General features: G+C 43.1%; 1 protein-coding gene across 1 annotated transcript; it reads right to left on the reverse strand.

Moving 5' to 3' along the window:
• Nucleotides 1-553: 553 nt before the first annotated feature.
• Nucleotides 554-15,332, reverse strand: LOC310857533 (germ cell-specific gene 1-like protein; the record flags this gene model as incomplete). The annotated part of the gene is made up of 8 exons (XM_083763241.1): nt 15,210-15,332; nt 13,163-13,383; nt 7,008-7,202; nt 6,069-6,128; nt 5,286-5,444; nt 4,456-4,567; nt 908-1,262; nt 554-715 (listed from the first exon to the last, which is right to left on the reverse strand). Exons 2-8 carry the CDS (start codon nt 13,362-13,364, stop codon nt 554-556), a joined length of 1,245 nt encoding a protein of 414 aa, XP_083619367.1. The 5' UTR covers nt 13,365-13,383; nt 15,210-15,332.
• Between the last annotated feature and the right edge of the window lie 4,312 nt (nt 15,333-19,644).

Below are 19,644 nucleotides of genomic sequence, written 5' to 3' on the forward strand. Positions count from 1 at the left end.
GTCTGAAAACCCACCTTTTTAGACTCCATCATGGCCCATAGCACTTACCCTACCCCCTTAGATAGCATTTCTGTAGACTTAGACAGCATCTGATACAGACTTATAGCATGTTATGTAGTCGGCACTATAATTGCATTGTATATAGTCATAGCATGCCATAGTACATATGTACTGTATAGCATAGTAGTATATATATATAGCTTATATGTATAGTCTCATAATATAGATATTCCACTGTTACTTTCTTAGCTTACGCATGTTTTATGATAAATGCTTTTGTGATGTATTCCCATGCTTTTGTTACTGATTATTGTAAGTCGCTCTGGATTAAGAGCGTCTGCTAAATGCCTAAATTGTAAATTGTAAATTGTAGTACATGGAGCCCTCCCTGTCTCCCTGTCTCAGTACATGGAGCCCTCCCTGTCTCCCTGTCTCAGTACATGGAGCCCTCCATGTCTCCCTGTCTCAGTACATGGAGCCCTCCATGTCTCCCTGCCTCAGTACATGGAGCCCTCCCTGTCTCAGCACATGGAGCCCTCCATGTCTCCCTGCCTCAGTACATGGAGCCCTCCCTGTCCTCCTCCTGCAGGTCGTAGTCCATGTCGTCCATCTCTCTCTCACAGTCCTCGCATCCCTCCAGCCCACAGCCCTCCACCACCCCGCTGTGAGGCTGCTCCACCAGCCTCCCTCCCCCCCATCCCTCCAGCCCACAGCCCTCCACCACCCCGCTGTGAGGCTGCTCCACCAGCCTCCCTCCCCCCATTATCATTCCTCCCGGTCCCGCTAATCCCACGCCCATGACTCCTACTCCTGCAACGGCACTTCCTATCCTCACTCCCGACATCCCTGGCCCCATTCCTGGCCCACCTACCATCATTCCTGGCCCAATTCCTGGCCCTCCTACCACTCCCATTCCTCCCACCCCGATCCCTCCCCCGCCGACCACCAGGGCACCGCCGGCTCCGCAGGCCAGGGGCCCCACGGCGGGGCCCACACCTCGGGGCCACAGTGGGTCCAGCAGCACCCCCCGTTGGGCCAGTTGCATCAGCTGACTGACTGAGTAGACTCCGGCTTCCAGTCCGATCAAGCCGCCTCCTCCTCCTCCCATCACCACCTCGTCATAGGAGGGGGCGTGGGAGGCGGCCTGGGCCTCCTCCAGGCGCATGCGGGCGCGGTGCCCCATCTCGATCAGCGTCTTGGTGTAGGAGTTGAGCGTGGCGACGGCCGCCGCCATGCAGCAGCTGAACGACAGCCACGCCATGCTGGGGAGGGTTGGGGAGCAGTGTTAATCTTTTCACAATATTTGTATTTAGTCTTAAACCCAAACCACACCAATGGGTCGAGACGCAACAAAGCGGTTTAGCGGTGTGTCCCAGTGGTGCGATATGTCCTGATGCACGGTGGTGCATGGTGGCGCATGCCGACGCAAGGCGAGTCGACCCAAGTGATTCAATTCAATGGTTGAACCTAAATATATTGACAATTTCGTCAACAAATAAAAACTAGACTAAAATGTTAGGGAGGGACTAGCGGAGAAGAGAATTAAGACGATACAAGTCATTTTTATGTTTGGTTGCACTCGGGTGTTGCACTCTCACAACTCGGCTATTTGCCTGTTAAAATACATCTTTGTTGACAAAATCAACTGTTAGTCGACTAAAATCTAAAACTAGACTAAACTAGACAAAAACGTTTCAGATGACTAAAATATGACAAAAACTAAATGGAATTTTAGGACTATGACAAAAATTGCTGTCAAAATCAACACCGAGAGAGACAGATCTTGTTGGTTTTAAGCAGCCTCTTTTTGACTACAAGATATATACGACCGTGTCGTGAACTGTATTTCACAGGTGGCTTTGTTTCTATACGTTTGGTAAATCCATAAATCCGGCTACCCAATACTCTGACCATAGAGCCCCATACTAAACCCATCCACAAACCCTAACAGACCATAGAGCCCCATACTAAACCTATCCACAAACCCTAACCCTAACAGACCATAGAGCCCCATTCTAAATCCATCCACAAACCCTAACCGACAATTAGAGCCCCATACTAAACCCATCCACAAACCCTAACAGACCATAGAGCCCCATACTAAACCCATCCACAAACCCTAACAGACCATAGAGCCCCATACTAAACCTATCCACAAACCCTAACAGACCATAGAGCCCCATACTAAACCTATCCACAAACCCTAACAGACCATAGAGCCCCATACTAAACCCATCCACAAACCCTAACAGACCATAGAGCCCCATACTAAACCTATCCACAAACCCTAACAGACCATAGAGCCCCATACTAAACCCATCCACAAACCCTAACCGACAATTAGAGCCCCATACTAAACCCATCCACAAACCCTAACAGACCATAGAGCCCCATACTAAACCTATCCACAAACCCTAACAGACCATAGAGCCCCATACTAAACCCATCCACAAACCCTAACAGACCATAGAGCCCCATACTAAACCTATCCACAAACCCTAACAGACCATAGAGCCCCATACTAAACCTATCCACAAACCCTAACAGACCATAGATCCCCATACTAAACCTATCCACAAACCCTAACAGACCATAGAGCCCCATACTAAACCTATCCACAAACCCTAACAGACCATAGAGCCCCATACTAAATCCATCCACAAACCCTAACCGCAAGCGGAAGCCACGGTTGAGTCTTAACCGGCCACGTAGTCGGACTAACGGGATGTCGGACTAGTTTCAGGTTATGAAAGGTTCGGTTTTGATTGATTGATTGATTGATGTATTAACAGTTTGCAGAATTACAGTACATTTCAAGTACAACTCAATAGAAAAACTGTCAACTGTGAGTGGACGACCCAATAAAGCATTACACTTGTTTACAATAGGGCCCACCATTTTCAATTCATCAAAACATTTAGAGACGTACGAATAGTCAAAACAGGAAAGCATCATAGAGGTAAAAAGGGAAAAGAAATATATACAGTGAGGGGGAAAAGGGGTGGGTGGGGGATTCAGATTTTACGGGGACCAGTTTCGAATTGCAGCCGTCCGTAGGTGCCCTTTGAGAGCGGTTTACCCCTGAAAAGTGCCTTTGGATCCCACTGGCCCGGTAGACCAAATTCAAACTTGACGAGGGCTTTAAATCAGGGGCCAATTTACATCTGTGCCACCAGGACAATCCGTATAAGTACAGTACAAATGGTCTAGTGAGTTGAGAACTATACTGCTTTTAAAGGATAGTCTTATAGTTCATAAAATGCTACTTCTGAAAATGTGATCAAAGTACAGCCAACTAGTTCAATTTGATCTATTTTTGGATAGGAAACAACTGGAGACATTATTGATTAATTGTATTATGATTTGGTGTTATGGATTGGTGGATAGTAGTTGTCTCATTATGTCCATCTTCCATAAAATGCCAAAACCAAAATAAGTGTGCGGAGGCGTGTGTACACTGACTGTACAGCCCACTAGTTCAATGTGATAATTTTTTGGAAAGGAAATAAATTATTGGTTGGGAGACATTATCGATTAATGTTATTATAATTTGGTATTATACTAGTCTAGACTGTTCAGCAAAGAATGGTCTCCTATAGCGAGTCCGATGTGACGTGATGATGAGCTTGTAGAGCTGCTATTTTTAAACATTTAACACCAGATAGGCTATCTTGTAAGGGGGTCCCTGGCACAAAATGTTTTCAGATGGGGATACACAGACAATTACATATTAATCTGGACATGAACATGTTTGGTTAAAAGAACATTATTATAATGATATGATGATATGAACTTTATTTGTATAGCGCTTTTCAAAACATAGTTCCAAAGTGCTGCACAGAACAAGATTAAAAACAGCAAGAAACACACAATAATAAAATGATAATGGCACACAAAACAATAACAAGCATGTACAGTATGTACAGTTGGCTATTAAGTAGTTAAAAACACTCTGTATAAAGGTGGGTTTTCAGGCGTGACTTAAATAGGGGGACGGATGGTCCTACCCTAATGTGCACTGGCAGTGCGTTCCACAGTCTGGGTGCCCAAGCGGCAAAAGCCCGGTCACCCCGGGTAACTAGGTTTGTACGAGGGAACAACCAGGAGGGCCTTATCCGAGGATCTGAGGGTGCGCCCGGATTTAGGGAGGGATAGCATCTCACGGATGTAAATAGGGGCCAGCCCATTTAGGGCTTTGAACGTGATTAATAGAATATTAAAGTCACATCTGGCGCTCACTGGCAGCCACAGTGCAGATTAGGAAGTAAGCCCAAATAAGCACATTTTAGATCAAGCCCAAAACCTTAGATTTCGCAACACGCAACTACCAATAGATATTTACAAGCGACTTTACAGACATGGTGAGTGGACAGATGAGGTGACTTTACAGACATGGTGAGTGGACAGATGAGGTGACTTTACAGACATGGTGAGTGGACAGATGAGGTGACTTACGCAAAGGACCAGCCATAGTCCCAGGTCTGTGGCCTCCAGTCTTTAGGGCCTATAGTGACGGTCATCTGGAACACTGTGGAGTACATCATATGAGCCACCATCCCCATCATCCCTGAGGAGAGAGAATACAGTACATCATATGAGCCACCATCCCCATCATCCCTGAGGAGAGATAATGCATGCCCGGATACTTCATTTATTCAATTTCTATATAACCTTGAATCTGTAAGTACATGCCATTAATTTGTCAGAACATAAAGCGTTCAGATTTTTGGACTTAAAGAGCTGTAGGAAATACTTTTCCATTAATATAGTGGTTGCAAGATATTAATTGATTCCCTGAGTCCTGTGGTGGGGAGTTATGGTCTTGTTTTGGTGAATGTTAAGTAAAGTAGTTCCGTTCATTTTTTGAGGGTCTGAGGGCCACGCATTCAAAATAAATTGTTCCACAAAGCGTGATTTGTATTGTTGACATATTTCTACCATTTAGTGCAACTTTTGTTCAACTTCGAACCCTCTGTCACATCCAGAAGTGAGAAGAGTCTGGGACATGTACGTCGTACGTGTCCCAGACTCTTCTGTCGTACATGTCCCAGACTCTTCTACTTTCTGGCTCCCAAACTGTGGAACAAACTCCCCATTGCAGATAGAACTGCAATGGGGAGTCGGTTGTGGAGTGATCGATTATCAATTAGTGCTTCAATCGATTAGTTTGAAAAACTTCTGCACCCCTATCTCCATCTCATCTCATCTCTCCATCCATTCTCCATCTCATCTCATCTCTCCATCCATTCTCCATCTCATCTCTCCATTTTATCTCATGGTCTGACCTGAGAGGATGGTGCACATGGCGGCGAAGGCGTTGATCTTGAGGGCATTCATCTCCCTCTTGGCACAGAGACACAGCACCTCCACCCACATCAGCAGGAAGCCCATGGCCAGCAGGCCAATGTACGTGCACTCACTGTACACTGAGAGCCACAGCACCCCTGAGAAGAGGTGGAGAGAAGGGCAAATTGGGTTGCAGCATAGACAGTACATCAAACAAATGAAACCATACAAATAAAAACATAAACAGTACACATGCAGATACCAAAAGTACAGTAAAGTGCACGTTAACCATTACAGTGCTATGCAATAAGTGCACGTTGGCCATAGAAAGTGCGTTTGCATAGGCACGAGACCAATAAAGTGCTCATAAGGATAAAGATATGTTCTAGGCTGTTCATCTGTGAACCAATTACCATAGAGGCCACTTTTACAATATTCCCAAGGGAGTTCTTGTCTCTGATACAAAGATTACCATACCAACAAATAATCGAAAATTAAATGACAGACTCGATGTAGGCACTGTCGACATTGAACTTAGCCAGTTTCCTTAAACAGTATAGGCGTTGTTGACCCTTTTTATACGTCACATCAGTGTTTAGGTCAAATTTGGTTACGATATTTCTGTGTTTGTCCATTGACAGGGAAATGGATCAATGCTACTGTTACATGACAATTTAATGAGCCTAGTACTGTATCTGTCCCCCATACCACCGTCATATTATGCGTACTGTACTGCATGTCTGGTGGCATACAGTACAATAAAGTGAATAAACAGTACAAACCCCGGGTCTCTCCTGGTGTCAGCTCAAGGAAGCTTCGACATTTCTCCTCCAGGTCATCACCTGAAAAAATAAATAAAAATAATATAATTATATGTATTGTGTGCGTGGTAGTTCAAGCACAGCACAATCACCTAATGTAACTTTACAAAATTAGCAAAAGCGCACACACACACACACACACACACACAAATGACTTAGTTACATTCCTGGGTCTTGAGCTCTGCAGTGTTGCTATAGTCTTTTTCAACGTAGGTGGACCACTTCCATTCCATTCCTTCCGGTTACCTGACCCAGTGCCCAGCCAGCCTCATCCTTCTCTCCCTCCATAACCTAGTCCATGACCCGTGGGAGCCTCCATAGAGGACCATGGTCTTGATGTGGTCTGCCTATGTTACATCAAGAGCCATTCGTAACATTCTTGTGTAGATGACATCCCGGGGTCTTTTCATGTTGCAATGAGAGTGTCCATCAGCCCTGTAAAGCAGTACCGACTCCACTTTAGCCATAACTGCCACGCAGAAGACTTGGATTAAAGGCCTGGTCACTGTTGACTTCAACTGTTCTGTCAAGCTGTGAGCTCCTTGTGTGTTTTGTTTCAACTGACATGGGGTCAAGTAGATTCAATTCAATAGCAGGAGCCCGTTCTCTCCTGCTTCTGTAGCGTGAGGCGGCTGGATGTCCCCCAGCCATGATGTAGTAAAGTAAATCTCCCTGCTATATGACGTCTAGTACAAGTACACCCCCCTGGACATGACGCTAGTGTGTGATAATGATTGATTATTATAAACACCCTCTGAATGCACTCTGCGCACCCATTTGACCACTTAACATCAAGCAGGCCCCTGGCTCTGATGCCATTGCTATACCTTTATGGCATGCTGATGCTGCTAAGATGTCATAAATCCTCAAGCGTGAACACTAGTCTGAACACTAGCTCACCGTCGTTGTGTTTCTCACAGGACTGCCAGAAGCCGGTATGGAAGTATCGCAGCATGTATTTGTCCTCTCCGGTCTCCCAGATGTACTGTACAGCGTTGGTCATCTGCCTCTTCCTGATCCGGGCCAGCTCCTCCCTCTGCTGCGGGGACTGGGTGATGTTGGGCGGCATGGTGGTGGGCTCCGGGGTCGGGGCCTCTGTAGGGTGGGAGGGGGGGGGGGGGGGGGGGGGGAGAAAGGGAGGATGTTTAAGCCATTTAGGACGGGAACCCACTTTTTGTGTTTTAAAGGACCACTTCACCACTTTTTAACCTATCTTCAATAGGTCCTCACTAATAATCATGATAAAACACCACAATTTTTTCCCTACTCAGTCTGTGTCTCATAGGAGGGCTGTGGGCAGTTTAGAAACAGTCTTCCAGTGACATCATCATTAGGCAGATTATTTTTTAAACAAGATTTCTTTACAAAGATGTTTAGATTTTCATTATCGTGAGAACGATGGCTTCCATTTTCGCATTGCAACTTTTCAGGACTATAAATCCTGCAGTTTTTATTAGCTTGTATTCCCCATCGATGATGTCACTGTAAGACGGTTTCTAAACTGCCCACAGCCACCGATCGAGTAGAAAAGAATTGCGCCATTTTTTCAAGATTAGCGAGGATCTATTATATGAAGATAGGTTGAAAAGTGGTGAAGTGGTCCTTTAAGCATTATGTTAGCTATTGAAAAATAACAGATCTACAAGCTCATAGCGCGCTACGAGCTTGTAGATCTGCCATTTCTTTAGAAATCGTGAAAATATGTGCAAATCTTTGAATATATATTCTTTCACAGTGAACATTTTTAACTCAAATATTTGCTTCTGGGGGTGGGGGGGGTCCCTCCTGGAACAACATATTTTGAGATGGGGGTCGGCGGCCATCATTCTGGGGGTCCTTGACATGAAAAGGTTTTTAGAACCACTGATATAGAATTATAGAAAACTATAATTATCAGAAAACTGTCATGATTTAGACATTTCTAGAATCGGTTCTCAGGTCTAAAAGGGTAAATCGAAAATAAATATAGTACTCAATGAAAAACTGACACGGACCACCTGAAGCTTCAAACAAAGTAAAGACCTTTGTTACTGTAACACACCACACCACACCACACGACCACACCACACAATACTGTGTGACATGTTTTCCCAATGCAATTTTATGGAAGCATGCAGACAGCAGTTGACTGGCCACAGGCTGAGTAGTTTCACCCCGCTAATAATCCATCATCTGTAGCTCTCAGGAAATACCTGAGACACAATACTGCGAAAAGAGTTTTCTACACTGCTCTTGGACGGGCTCTCCCAACACGGAACCTCTTCTCGGAGCTAATAGCGAAGGGTGAGGTTCCAAACGGGGCTATAGGTCAACCATAAAGTATAAATAGGGATTAAAGAGATATTTCACTTTCAAAAAATCTTTTGGTCATTTCATCGTCTATTCAGGCTCATGTGAACACCCCGGACAGTTTTTAAGTTGCTTGATTCAGTATATAGATATTTGATATTCATTTTAACTGCTCTGCCCCCTTCCTATACAAACCCACCGTAACTTCGAACTCCATTTTAACCATGATAGATTCATCGAAAACACCCGTCCTTCTTTTCTGGTGACTCATAGTGTCCTCCTAATACGTGAGGGGGCCGTGTTTTTTCCATTTACTGTATTCATTTTATTTTATCGATAAAATGCCTGCCTGTGTGGGTCATATCACAGCAGACAGTCAGTCACAGCAGACTGTTCTCGTATGTAAGCTAAGCTGCCAGTTTTATACGTGTAGTGAGGAAATTGAATTGAAATGGGCTTAACCTCTCTGCAGAGGATGAGCATTGGAGGTTGTTGGCTGAATCCAGATAACACAGATACAAAGACTTGGGAGGAGATTAGGAACAAAGCTTGGATTACACAGCCACTGCATACATGCAGTGCTATAGAGACTTGTGGAATGCTTAAACGCAGGTCTGGGAAGAAAACAAACAAGAACAACATGAGGTTGCCAAACAATTATATCGGGTAAATGTACAGCATTAACAACCACATATAAAACAACTTCTTGTGACATATATATATATTATGAAAACTTTAGCAATAGATGACTAATAGATGAGATGTTTCAGTCCAGTTGGCCTCCATCATAGCCTACATGATCACACACACACACACACACACACACACACACACACACACACACACACACACACACACACACACACACACACACACACACACACACACACACACACACACACACACACACACACACACACACACACACACATCTTGAGCAAGGTACTGGACCATATTGCTTTTGTTTCTCAAGGATGAAACCCCATTTCCCATTAACTGAGAGCGGAACCTGTGGTGCAGAGCATTGACAAAGTGCTTGTTGGTATTCTTCAGATTAATTGTAAACATACACAATGGAACGGTGCAGGGCTACACTGACTACAGCACACCTCGACTCTAGAATACACTGGTAGAAGAAAGGCACTGGAGCAGACTCAGACCGTTAAAGCCCTTATTTAGTAGGGTGCAAGTAAAAAACTAATCTTTGTCGGGCACTCTATAATCCTCACATTCTGTCATTATTAAACAACTCCCTGATCTCCGGCTCTGTTCCCTCATTTTTTAAATCTGCCATAGTCGGGTCATTCTCACGAAACATTGGTTTTCAATTAATTAATTTAGCTGGGTGCCCCCTGGAACTCCCTCAGGTACCCCTGGGGGTCCCCGGACCCCACTTTGGGAACCACTGACCTAGGGGGAGCATGTAGAGGGAGAATAGTAGAGGGCCGAGGATCGAGCTCTGGGGGACCCCACAATGTAGGGGGGCCTTCGATGATGACACATTGCCGATGCTGACCGAAAAGTGTCTTTTCGGTTAGGTAGGAGGAGGTGAACCATTGGAGAGCCACACCGGAGATTACCACGACTGTCTCCAAACGATTGAGGAGGACAGTGTGGTCGATGGTGTCGAAGGCAGCCGTTAAGCCGCTAAGCTTAAATGTGAAAGTTCATTATTATTGATATTTTATTCATTTTTAGCCGACATTCTCATTACCGCAATGCGGCAACGTTAATTTTAGTGGTGCTTAGACTGTATTTTAGATTGGATGAGCTATATGGATTTTACTCAAACTGAATTCATATTATTAATTATGGTTTGAAAAAATATAAAATGTATTCATTAGAAAAAAACACATTTCAATTAACTCCTTCAGCGCCACCTGGTGGTCACCAGTTTAGGCTCTGAGTGCCAATTCTCCCATTATAAAAAAAGAGAGTGCGTTTAAAAAAAAAAAAAAAAATTACGTCTTGTCGTCTTTGGCACTCGACACACGTATTGGGAAAATAGGTGTCGTCCACAGTCACAGTTCTCATCCTCCGCTACATTTTTGAAGGACTGTTTAAATACACACAGATGATTGCAAATAAAGTTAGATTTTGAATGACTCAACACCAGTGTAGTAGGTCTCTTTACATGTATCCAGTGTGAAGTTAAAATCTCTGTTAAAAAAGTCTGTTAAAACTTTTTTGGTTATCATTACCGATATTTAGAAAATAGTTAGAAAGACTTTTTTTGGTGACAATATACTTTATTAATGTCTAATTCTGTACATTGAGTAAAAATTGCCTCAGCCATCATGGCTTCTCTGTTGTTAGCAAAACATGCTAATGTTTCTCATCCTCCACAACACCCTCATACACCGCTATACTTTTAAGTATGTTGTGGTAGAGAGAACGTCTGTTTCGGTAATGATAATTTAATGTGAGACTATATTTTTAAACAAATCATGTTTATATTTAAATCAACTATTAATTTAAATATTATTCATTAACTAGATAATTTCCTTTTTCATAAAAAGAAAGATTTAGAGCAAAGACTAGGCTGTCAAAATTGAGAGAAATCGGCTAACGCTTTCTATGAAGCCCATGCCTATAATACATTATAAAAACTATAATGCACTATAATCTATTTAGAATATGGCATAATTGTATGACATGTCAAGTAACATTATACTTCATTGTTGGACACTCATTGCAAGGATCATAGTGTATTTTAATTATCGAACTAGAAATCTCTGTGTGTACGTGTGTACGTCTGGAATCCATGTAACTCGAGAACCGTTCGCCCCAACAACTTCAAATTTGACACACACATTCCACACCACCACAGGGGGTGCAGTGCTCTGTGTCGAGTCAGTCAGACCCACGGTTGTCCAGAACAGACCCAAAAAGGCCTCTGCCCGGGCTCTGGACAGGGCCCCTGCCCAGTGTCCAGAGCTTGCCTGTTCTGACATTCTGTCTGCATAGACTGCATATTTGGGCATACCATTTGTACACTCTCAGAGTTAAATTATCATTGATTTTACAATATAAATTGGGGGTCTCAGAGATAGAAATGCCATTAAATGGTGGCCCGTAGACTAATGCATGTCAAACTGGGGGTCCTTGAAATTATACTGGTTGAGAATCACTGCTAGAGCCGTAAAAATCTTCTCTTATGGGGGTCCCTGGCATATCTTTTCAAATGGGGGTCCATGGGCTAAGTAGTGTCAATTTGGGGGTCCTTGACATGAATACGTTTGGGAACCACTGCCCTAGGTGACATAATCCGCAGTTATAACATCCAATTCCACTGTTACGCTGACGACACACAACTTTACCTACCAATAACCCCGGACAATAAAGATAGTGTAGCCACCCTCCACAACTGTTTAACCGATATAAAGAACTGGATGTTCAATAACTTCCTTCAGCTCAACGATAACAAATCAGAAGTCCTAGTGTTTGGTACCCCCTTGCCAGAGCCCACATCGAAAATAACCTTGGCCTATTACAACCCAATCTCAAACCCACTGTCAGAAACTTAGGTGTCATCTTTGACCCAGACCTCAACCTCCAACTACATACCAAGAAGGTTGTCCAATCTTCATTCTACCAACTCAGAGAAATGTTTCTAAAATCAAACCATTCCTCACCACCTCCGACCTGAAAGTATAAGTAATTCATGCCTTCATCTTCTCCCGCCTAGACTACTGTAACTCTCTCTACACCTGCCTCTCAAAGAAATCTATCCACAGTCTCCAATTAGTACAAAATGCCGCTGCCCGTCTCTTAACTGGTTCAAGAAAGTATGTATGATCACATCACACCCATCTTAGCTTCTCTGCACTGGCTGCCAGTTGAATTTCGAATTAATTTCAAAATTGTACTCACCACATTCAAAGCCAGCCTAGGTCAGGCTCGCTGAGTCGGTTCCACATTTTAAATCTCTACTTAACTTATTTTTATAGACTAGCTTTTAATCCTAATTTCTCCTGATTGTGTTCTATTGATTGTTTACTCTGCCTTAACTTCCTGCTTCTACTACTCTGTACGGAATTGATTGCCTGTATTATTATTGTTTGCTTTGCATTGTTTTTATTTTATTTTCCTGCTTTATGTCCGGCTTACTTTTGCGGTTTCCTTTTGTAAAGCACTTTGTAACGTTGTTTTGAAAGGTGCTATAGAAATAAAGCTTTATTATTATTATACACTGTCATACAATAACCTTGTATCTCCATATTTCAACTTTTTATGTATTTTTCAACATTTGTCGCACAGCAGCAAAATAGCAAAAATAGCTCATCTGCGATTTTCACTAATTTGTGGGGCGAATTTGTGGTTGAGTTTGGGTGTCACTGGGTTTTGTGTAAGTTAAGAAGAGCTTGTGTGTCTTAATAATAGCTACATCGGATCTACTGGAACACAGTCGGGTTGTTTTTTCCATTTCCTGAAAAGTAACAGTTTTGGACACACTCAGGTTTATGTAGACATTTTTAAATCTCAACTCAAGACTCACCTCTTCACCCTTGCTTTTAGTTGAGTTTTATTTTTATTTTATGTCTTTTTATTTATTTTATGTTCTTATATTCGGTTTTTTTTCTCTGCTATTGTTTTATCATTTTAACTACTTGTGTTTTTATTGTATTTTATTTTTGTGTCCTGCCCTGTGAAGCACTTTGAGCTGCATTTATGTATGAAAAGTGCTATACAAATAAAGTTTATTATTATTATTATTATTATTATTATAACGCATACAGTACAATAATGTGGCTTCCCTCCCTTACCTGTACTGATGGCCTGACCACCATGGCTTTTCTGTCCACAGTTCTTCATCTTGACCGCGGACAGACAGAGTGGCTTGACCACCTTGTGGGTGCCCTCGATCCAGTAGGAGGTGCAGAAGGCCAGAACGGACAGGGCCAGGGCCAGCGAGGTCAGGGACAGGGACAGCAGGGAGCGGTTGCTCCTGGACATATTCTCCAACATCTTGGCTGCTGGTTGAACCCTGCAGGGAGGGGGTGAAACTAACAAATGAACAGGAAGACAGAGATACATGACTTGATAGTATGCAGCCCTACTGTACTTGGACAGAAAGATGAGAGAGAGTGGCCTGGGCCGTGGCTCAGCGGTCCAGGCACCTTGGCTGGTAATCCAGTCTGGCAGTGTGCCGCGGGTTCGACTCCCGATCCCGACGGCCTTTACTGCGTGTCACCCCCCCACCCACCCCCCCAGAGAGAGAGAGAGAGAGAGAGAGAGAGAGAGAGAGAGAGAGAGAGAGAGAGAATTGTGGATGCAATGATTCGCAATTAGGTAAAGAATAAGCATGAATTTTCTACCTAGTCGTGACCCATTGCATCCATGTCTCAAAATCTAAATTGACCAGATACGATGGAGAACCCAGATTACTTGACACATCAGTGCTGGCCAATCAGAGCGAGCGACAGGAGGGTGACAGGCGAGAGTAGACACAGAAAAGAGGAGGGGGGGGGGGATGAGACACGTAGAGAGATGCGGGGGATTAAGGGTGTTTGAGTGGGTGGAGAGGAGAGGTCAGGGAAGAAGATGAGATGGGACAGGTCAAGAGGCGGCAATAGATGGACTGATGAATGGAAAGCAGTGTAGGACACTGAGAGGGGGAGTGACAAAGGGCAACAGAGTCATGGATGTTAAGGCGATGGCATTTAATCACCACCAGAGTGTGACTGAGATTGAGAGAGACAGATGGGTAAAACTCAAGATATATGGGAGGAGGGCGGCTTGTTTCTCTTCATGTCCACTACCCAGAGAGAGTGACCCCGTAACAGAGACAGAGCGAGAGAGGGAAGAGGAAAAAGACAGTAAGAGATGGGTAGGGTTTGGCATCACTCTGAATTGAGTGGGCACAACTATACCTACATTAAATTGTTTATACTAAGGATCAATATAAGTAAATAAATATATGATAACACTTCCACAGTAGTAACCTTTTCATATTTTACATTTCTTGCATATTTTCCTATACAGCCTAATGCCTCATTTGCATATTACAAATTTAAAATGTTGGAATACAATAAATCGTTGTCTTTGTGTAAGTAATCAACTGGGGAAGTTTCATGGTGATAACAATCTAATATACGTATATGGTTTTGCACACTCAAAACTAATTAATGTTCCAATTTTGGAGCTCTGGCTCATGGACTAAGAACCAAAAAGAACTGAACCGGTTCCCATTGGGAACCAACCGGTGGAAAAGGGGTCTTATTGGCTCACTTTAAGTGTGATCCTGCTTCAGAAGCAGCAGCTAAATATAATTAATTAATTTAGTCTCCCGGTGTAGTTTAGCAAAATACAAACCAAGAATGTGTATCAAGGTACATTCCTCGAAGGCATTGGGGAGTCAAAAACATTCTCTCTTCTGGTCGGTCAGGGAAAGACCTCGTCATCAAAGAATTGGTATTGCAACTGTAACTAGGCAGTTCAAAAAAGCTATGAGGAGCTAAACATGAGCGGAATGACGCAAAAGAAACGTGGATGAATCTATCTGCATTATCTTGCGGTCAACAGAAAACGCTCACCCCATCTCTCTGTCCAGATGCCCAACTCATGTGAACAGGTGAATGTCATCACTATTAGCGCCCCCCAGCTCCGGTGATCACGCCCACCACCTAATGCCAGTGCAGTGCCCAGTCTGTCAATTAACCTTTATTACTTATACCATTTATGTAACTTTATATAAAAAGTGACATATGGCTCCTACAATTGGCATCTGTCTATTGTATAGATGTCATGACATGACACATAGATCTACAGTATGAATTAAACAAGGACAGTGAGCGAACAAACAAATCTTACTGCTAGAATCCAGGGATTTCTGATCAGCCCCAAGGTGCCTCCATTCTATTCATATAGGGTGCATCTTGATATGTCCTCCTTTATTCTTCCTCCCACTCTCTGTTCCCTCAATCCTCTGAGAGGGAGGGAGGGACGTCGGAGGAGGTTGTAGCAGAGTGACAAGTCTCAGTCCACCGCTGGATTTGTCGATCAGTGTTAATCTGACCGAGTTAGGTGCATGTACAGTAGTTAATCCCCCTAATTGTCAGTCTCAGTGTGTGCTGCTGAGTCCGGCCTGTGGAAACCTGAGTGGGGAAGAACACAAGAGGATTACATATTCAATCTAGATCAAGTCTCCAAGGAACTTGCTTTCATTATTAGAATCAGGGAACCTCGATTAAACTTTGTGGGGGGAAAATGACAACTATTGTCATTGTGGGAGAGCCAGTGTAGTTACTGTGATCATCATCATCAGAGCAGCGACTAAACAGATGCAGCATAATTTTTGTTTTAATAATGAAGTATTCAGACATATGTATTGGGGTAGTAGGCTAGTAGCAGGGAAGACTTAGACATTAGTTACTGTATGTCATCGTCATTTGCAATATTGGAGCAACAGTTAATGGAACTAATCAATTATCTGCTCACTTATTCGCCGTAACATTATTGTGTATGCTGCTGTATGAATACTCTCTCCTTATTGGATAAAATCGGTATACCAAACTGAAAATGCATGTTATGTTAACTAAAGCACTGGAGAGACAAGGAGACCACAACAAACACTCTCCTTTAATCCTATGCATCAAAACAGTTCAGAATTACAATGAATGAATCAATCCTAATTCGAGCACTGATTCTTATTCTAATTCTATTCTCATCTCTAAAGCCAGTTCAATTGAGCTGTGCCTGTAATCCATGTGTGCGTGGTGGTAATCAATGCTGTACCACTGATAAAGCAAAGGTCCCGCTCGGCTTTTGAATGTAGATAATGCCGGTCTGTGTTATGGAGAGAAGAAGCTTAGCATTTAAATAATCTCAGTCCAAGAGATTCTTTTGAGTAATGCAAAAACTCTTTTTCTATAACATACAATTAAATCAGCCAAGCATGTGTTTACAGAAGTGCCCTGTGAAAATCTATAGTTTTGATTTGTGGGACAGTGATTCTGAATAATTTTCCAATGATACTTCTAGTAGATCAACATCTTTTTTTGATAACAGTAATTTAGGTGACAACGTTCAAAAAGCAGATCCAGTTGTCAATCTCATCACATTATGAAAGACAAGACACAGTCAGCCAGAAATGATGGGTTTGCTGTAACAGGTATATTAGTGCCTTTATCTAAAGCCCTTTACAAAAGATCATTACATTCACCCACTCATACACCGACCAACGGCAGAGAAAACCATGTGAGCAGGGGCGCAATAACCGCAGGGACGCATACCATATATTTGATCCACCCCTGTTTAAATCCCAAAATGGTTTGGCCCGTTCTGTATTTTCGGAAGTTTGGGAGTTGTTACACCGCCATCAGTGACCCAATGTGCTTTGCACTCTGTAATGATTCTAATAATACAGGAACAGGATTCAATAGGTCACTGCTTTTGGTGTCACGCACCACTTTTGATAAGTCGTGTATTGGCTATCAGTAGATGAATGGATTTACTTTATCCTTTTCATGTTAAGGACCCCCAAATGGACACGTATTAGCCCACGGAACCCCCCATTTGAAGAGAAGAGAAGGACCCCCATAAGAGAAGATTTATACAGCTCGGACGGACCATATTTTAATGCCATTTCTAGCTGTGGGACTGCAATTGATAATCAATGTTAATTAAAAAAACTGAGAGCGTCCACATGACGCCACAAACTATCATGTAGTTGTACCCCCTGGAACTCGCTCAATGTCCTCTGGGGGTCCCCGGACCCCGCTTTGGGACTTATATTATTACACCATTTTGGGATTTATGGGGAAGGATCCGAGGAGATCGACGCTGCTAAATGCGCTAATGAAAGCACAACTGTCAACACCAGGTAAGGCGCTGCAAGTTTTTCTTTCCTCTCAAGTTGCATGGGTTTAACACCAACTACATTAAAACATCCTCTCCTGAAAACCTCCCAGGTGTTGTACATTTTATATAGGATAGGCTAACTTACAGATCAGATGGTCAGTGAGTTTTGACTTGTTCGAGGCGCTGCTGATAATGTGGTTAAACTTTTACGTTTTGAGACAAATGGGGAGGAGGAGGAATCACAGCCAGGTAATTCATAATAATAATAACTGTGCCAAAACGCAGTTTTGTATGTACATTGAGTCACTGGAACAACCTCTCTGTAGTCCGACCCCAAACCCTAACCATAACCCCACGTTTTTGTGGTTAGACCCCCCCATCCCCTAGGGTGGTGGGGGGACGGGGGGGGACGGATTTTTCGGCGGCGCCTAGCGTTCGGTCCGTGTTGCGCCACTGCATGTGAGGCAACCTGGTCAACTGGTTCAGTGTCTTGCTCATGGACAGTTTGACAAGAAGAGCCGAGGATCAAGCCAGGGATTGAACCGAGAACCTACCGATTCCCAAGCAGCCACTCGACCTCCTGAGCCGCAATACCTCCTCATTCATGGAGAGCTTTGATGGTCTCAAAATGTTGGAGACAGACGTTTCTAAGGAAACGCCCAAGTTACCTTAATCTTGGCCCAAGTGAAAATGGGAACCATTACAGGTATACGTTCAAATGTAACTTTAAAAATGAACACTTTTCTGTGAAGAACCACATGAAACCCAGCTGGCTGGAGACCAAATTGTACCAGCACATTCTTCTAATCTAACACCTCCTCTAATATGCCGTCTCCCTCAAAGTTTTCTTCAGATCAAAAGTCTTAAATTATTGGAATTTGAACGCTGCCGGGTCAATTCCTGCCCGCATGGTGATGTGTCCTTGAGCAAGACCACTGAGCATTCTGCTCCTGATGAGCAGGTATACATGTGCCTTGCATGGTTCCGTCTGCAATCGGTGTGTCAATGTGAAATACACTGTAAAACGCTTTGGAGAAAGGCACTATAAAGTTTACAACTGATACAACAGTATACAGTAGATGCCTATATCTTTTTAATTTGTTTTCCAATACCTTTGTACTTTCACTCAAGTCAAATTTATACAGATAAATCTAAATACTTGTGAACAAGAGTGAACATCTTGTCTCAGTCCAGCTTCACATGCACACACTGATATGAATGATATAAACTCACCATATTTGGCCCCTGGGGACTTCTGTGTGTTCACATCTCCATCGTCTTTCTGTCACCACGGCTCTTCTCTCATTCCTCCGCCTCCATTCCAGGCTGTCGTTCTTGGGAAACGTTCGACAGCGTTCGACCCAGATGTACCCGCTTAATCCGCACAAGTCCATCTGCTCCTCGCGCCCTCCTCTTATACTCCTTTTAGGCTCCAATACTGTGGCTGTTCATCCGGACAGCCATATGTAGCTCTCACCCTCGGCCACAATACTTCCATGGCTCTCTGCATTGGTGAAAGAAATCCTGAGATTATATATGTTTTTTTACTCAAGTAAAAGTAGAAATAATACAATATAGAAATACTCTGTTACAGGTAAAGGTCCTGTGCATTTTTTTATTACTTAGTAACAGAGTATGCACTTGAGTTAAAGTACAAAAGTAATACAATCTTTCAAAACGTGCCAAACCTTTTCGAAAATAGCAGGTACCGTTACCGAAAAGGCCTTTAAGTACAAAATAGGGCTTAAGTGGTTAATATGTTTGCTTTGTAATAATAATCAAAATCTTCAAAGTAACTGGAAACTAGTAACTATAAGTAAAAGTAAAAGTAAAAGAAAAAAAGTAGCCAAGTAAGCACGGTACTTGAGTAAATGTACTTAGTTGCTTTCCACCACTGAGGCTCTGTCACCCAGTAATCCATGAGCCCGTCTTCTAGTGGTCATTGTAAAGTAATTAATTTCTCTGTGGAACAGCTTGTCGTGCAAGGAGTATAGAGAGAGAGATCTGTTGATGTGGTCACCATGGCGACTTGACTCGTGTATTGTCCTGCAATGACGAAAAGCAGTAACTGTATTCACTTAACGTTTTTGAAATCCCAAATAAGGCGATGAGCAGGTCTTGCAGACGAAATGAAAGTCTGGGTAACGAGGCTAAGCAGGTCTTAGTATTTTATTTTTGAGGGGCACTAGCCCCTCCTATGCCCAGGTTTCAGTATTTGTGTAAACACATTGTGCAAAAACATTGATGAGTGTGTGTAAACACAAACATTGAAGACAAAAGTGGGGACGCATATTGTGATTGGCCAGAATGAGTTGATGTATGATGATAAGAGTGCCCCTCACTTCACTCGGGTGTGATTTTTAATAGATTTTACCATCACTTCTTGATAAGGTGCCGAAAAGGTGTTGGTCTTTAAAAGGTTTCTTTTTAAAGGGCACATCACGGT

This window comes from Protomyctophum parallelum (assembly GCF_964188405.1).
Source record: "Protomyctophum parallelum genome assembly, chromosome: 1".
Classification (NCBI taxonomy): Eukaryota; Metazoa; Chordata; class Actinopteri; order Myctophiformes; family Myctophidae; genus Protomyctophum; species Protomyctophum parallelum.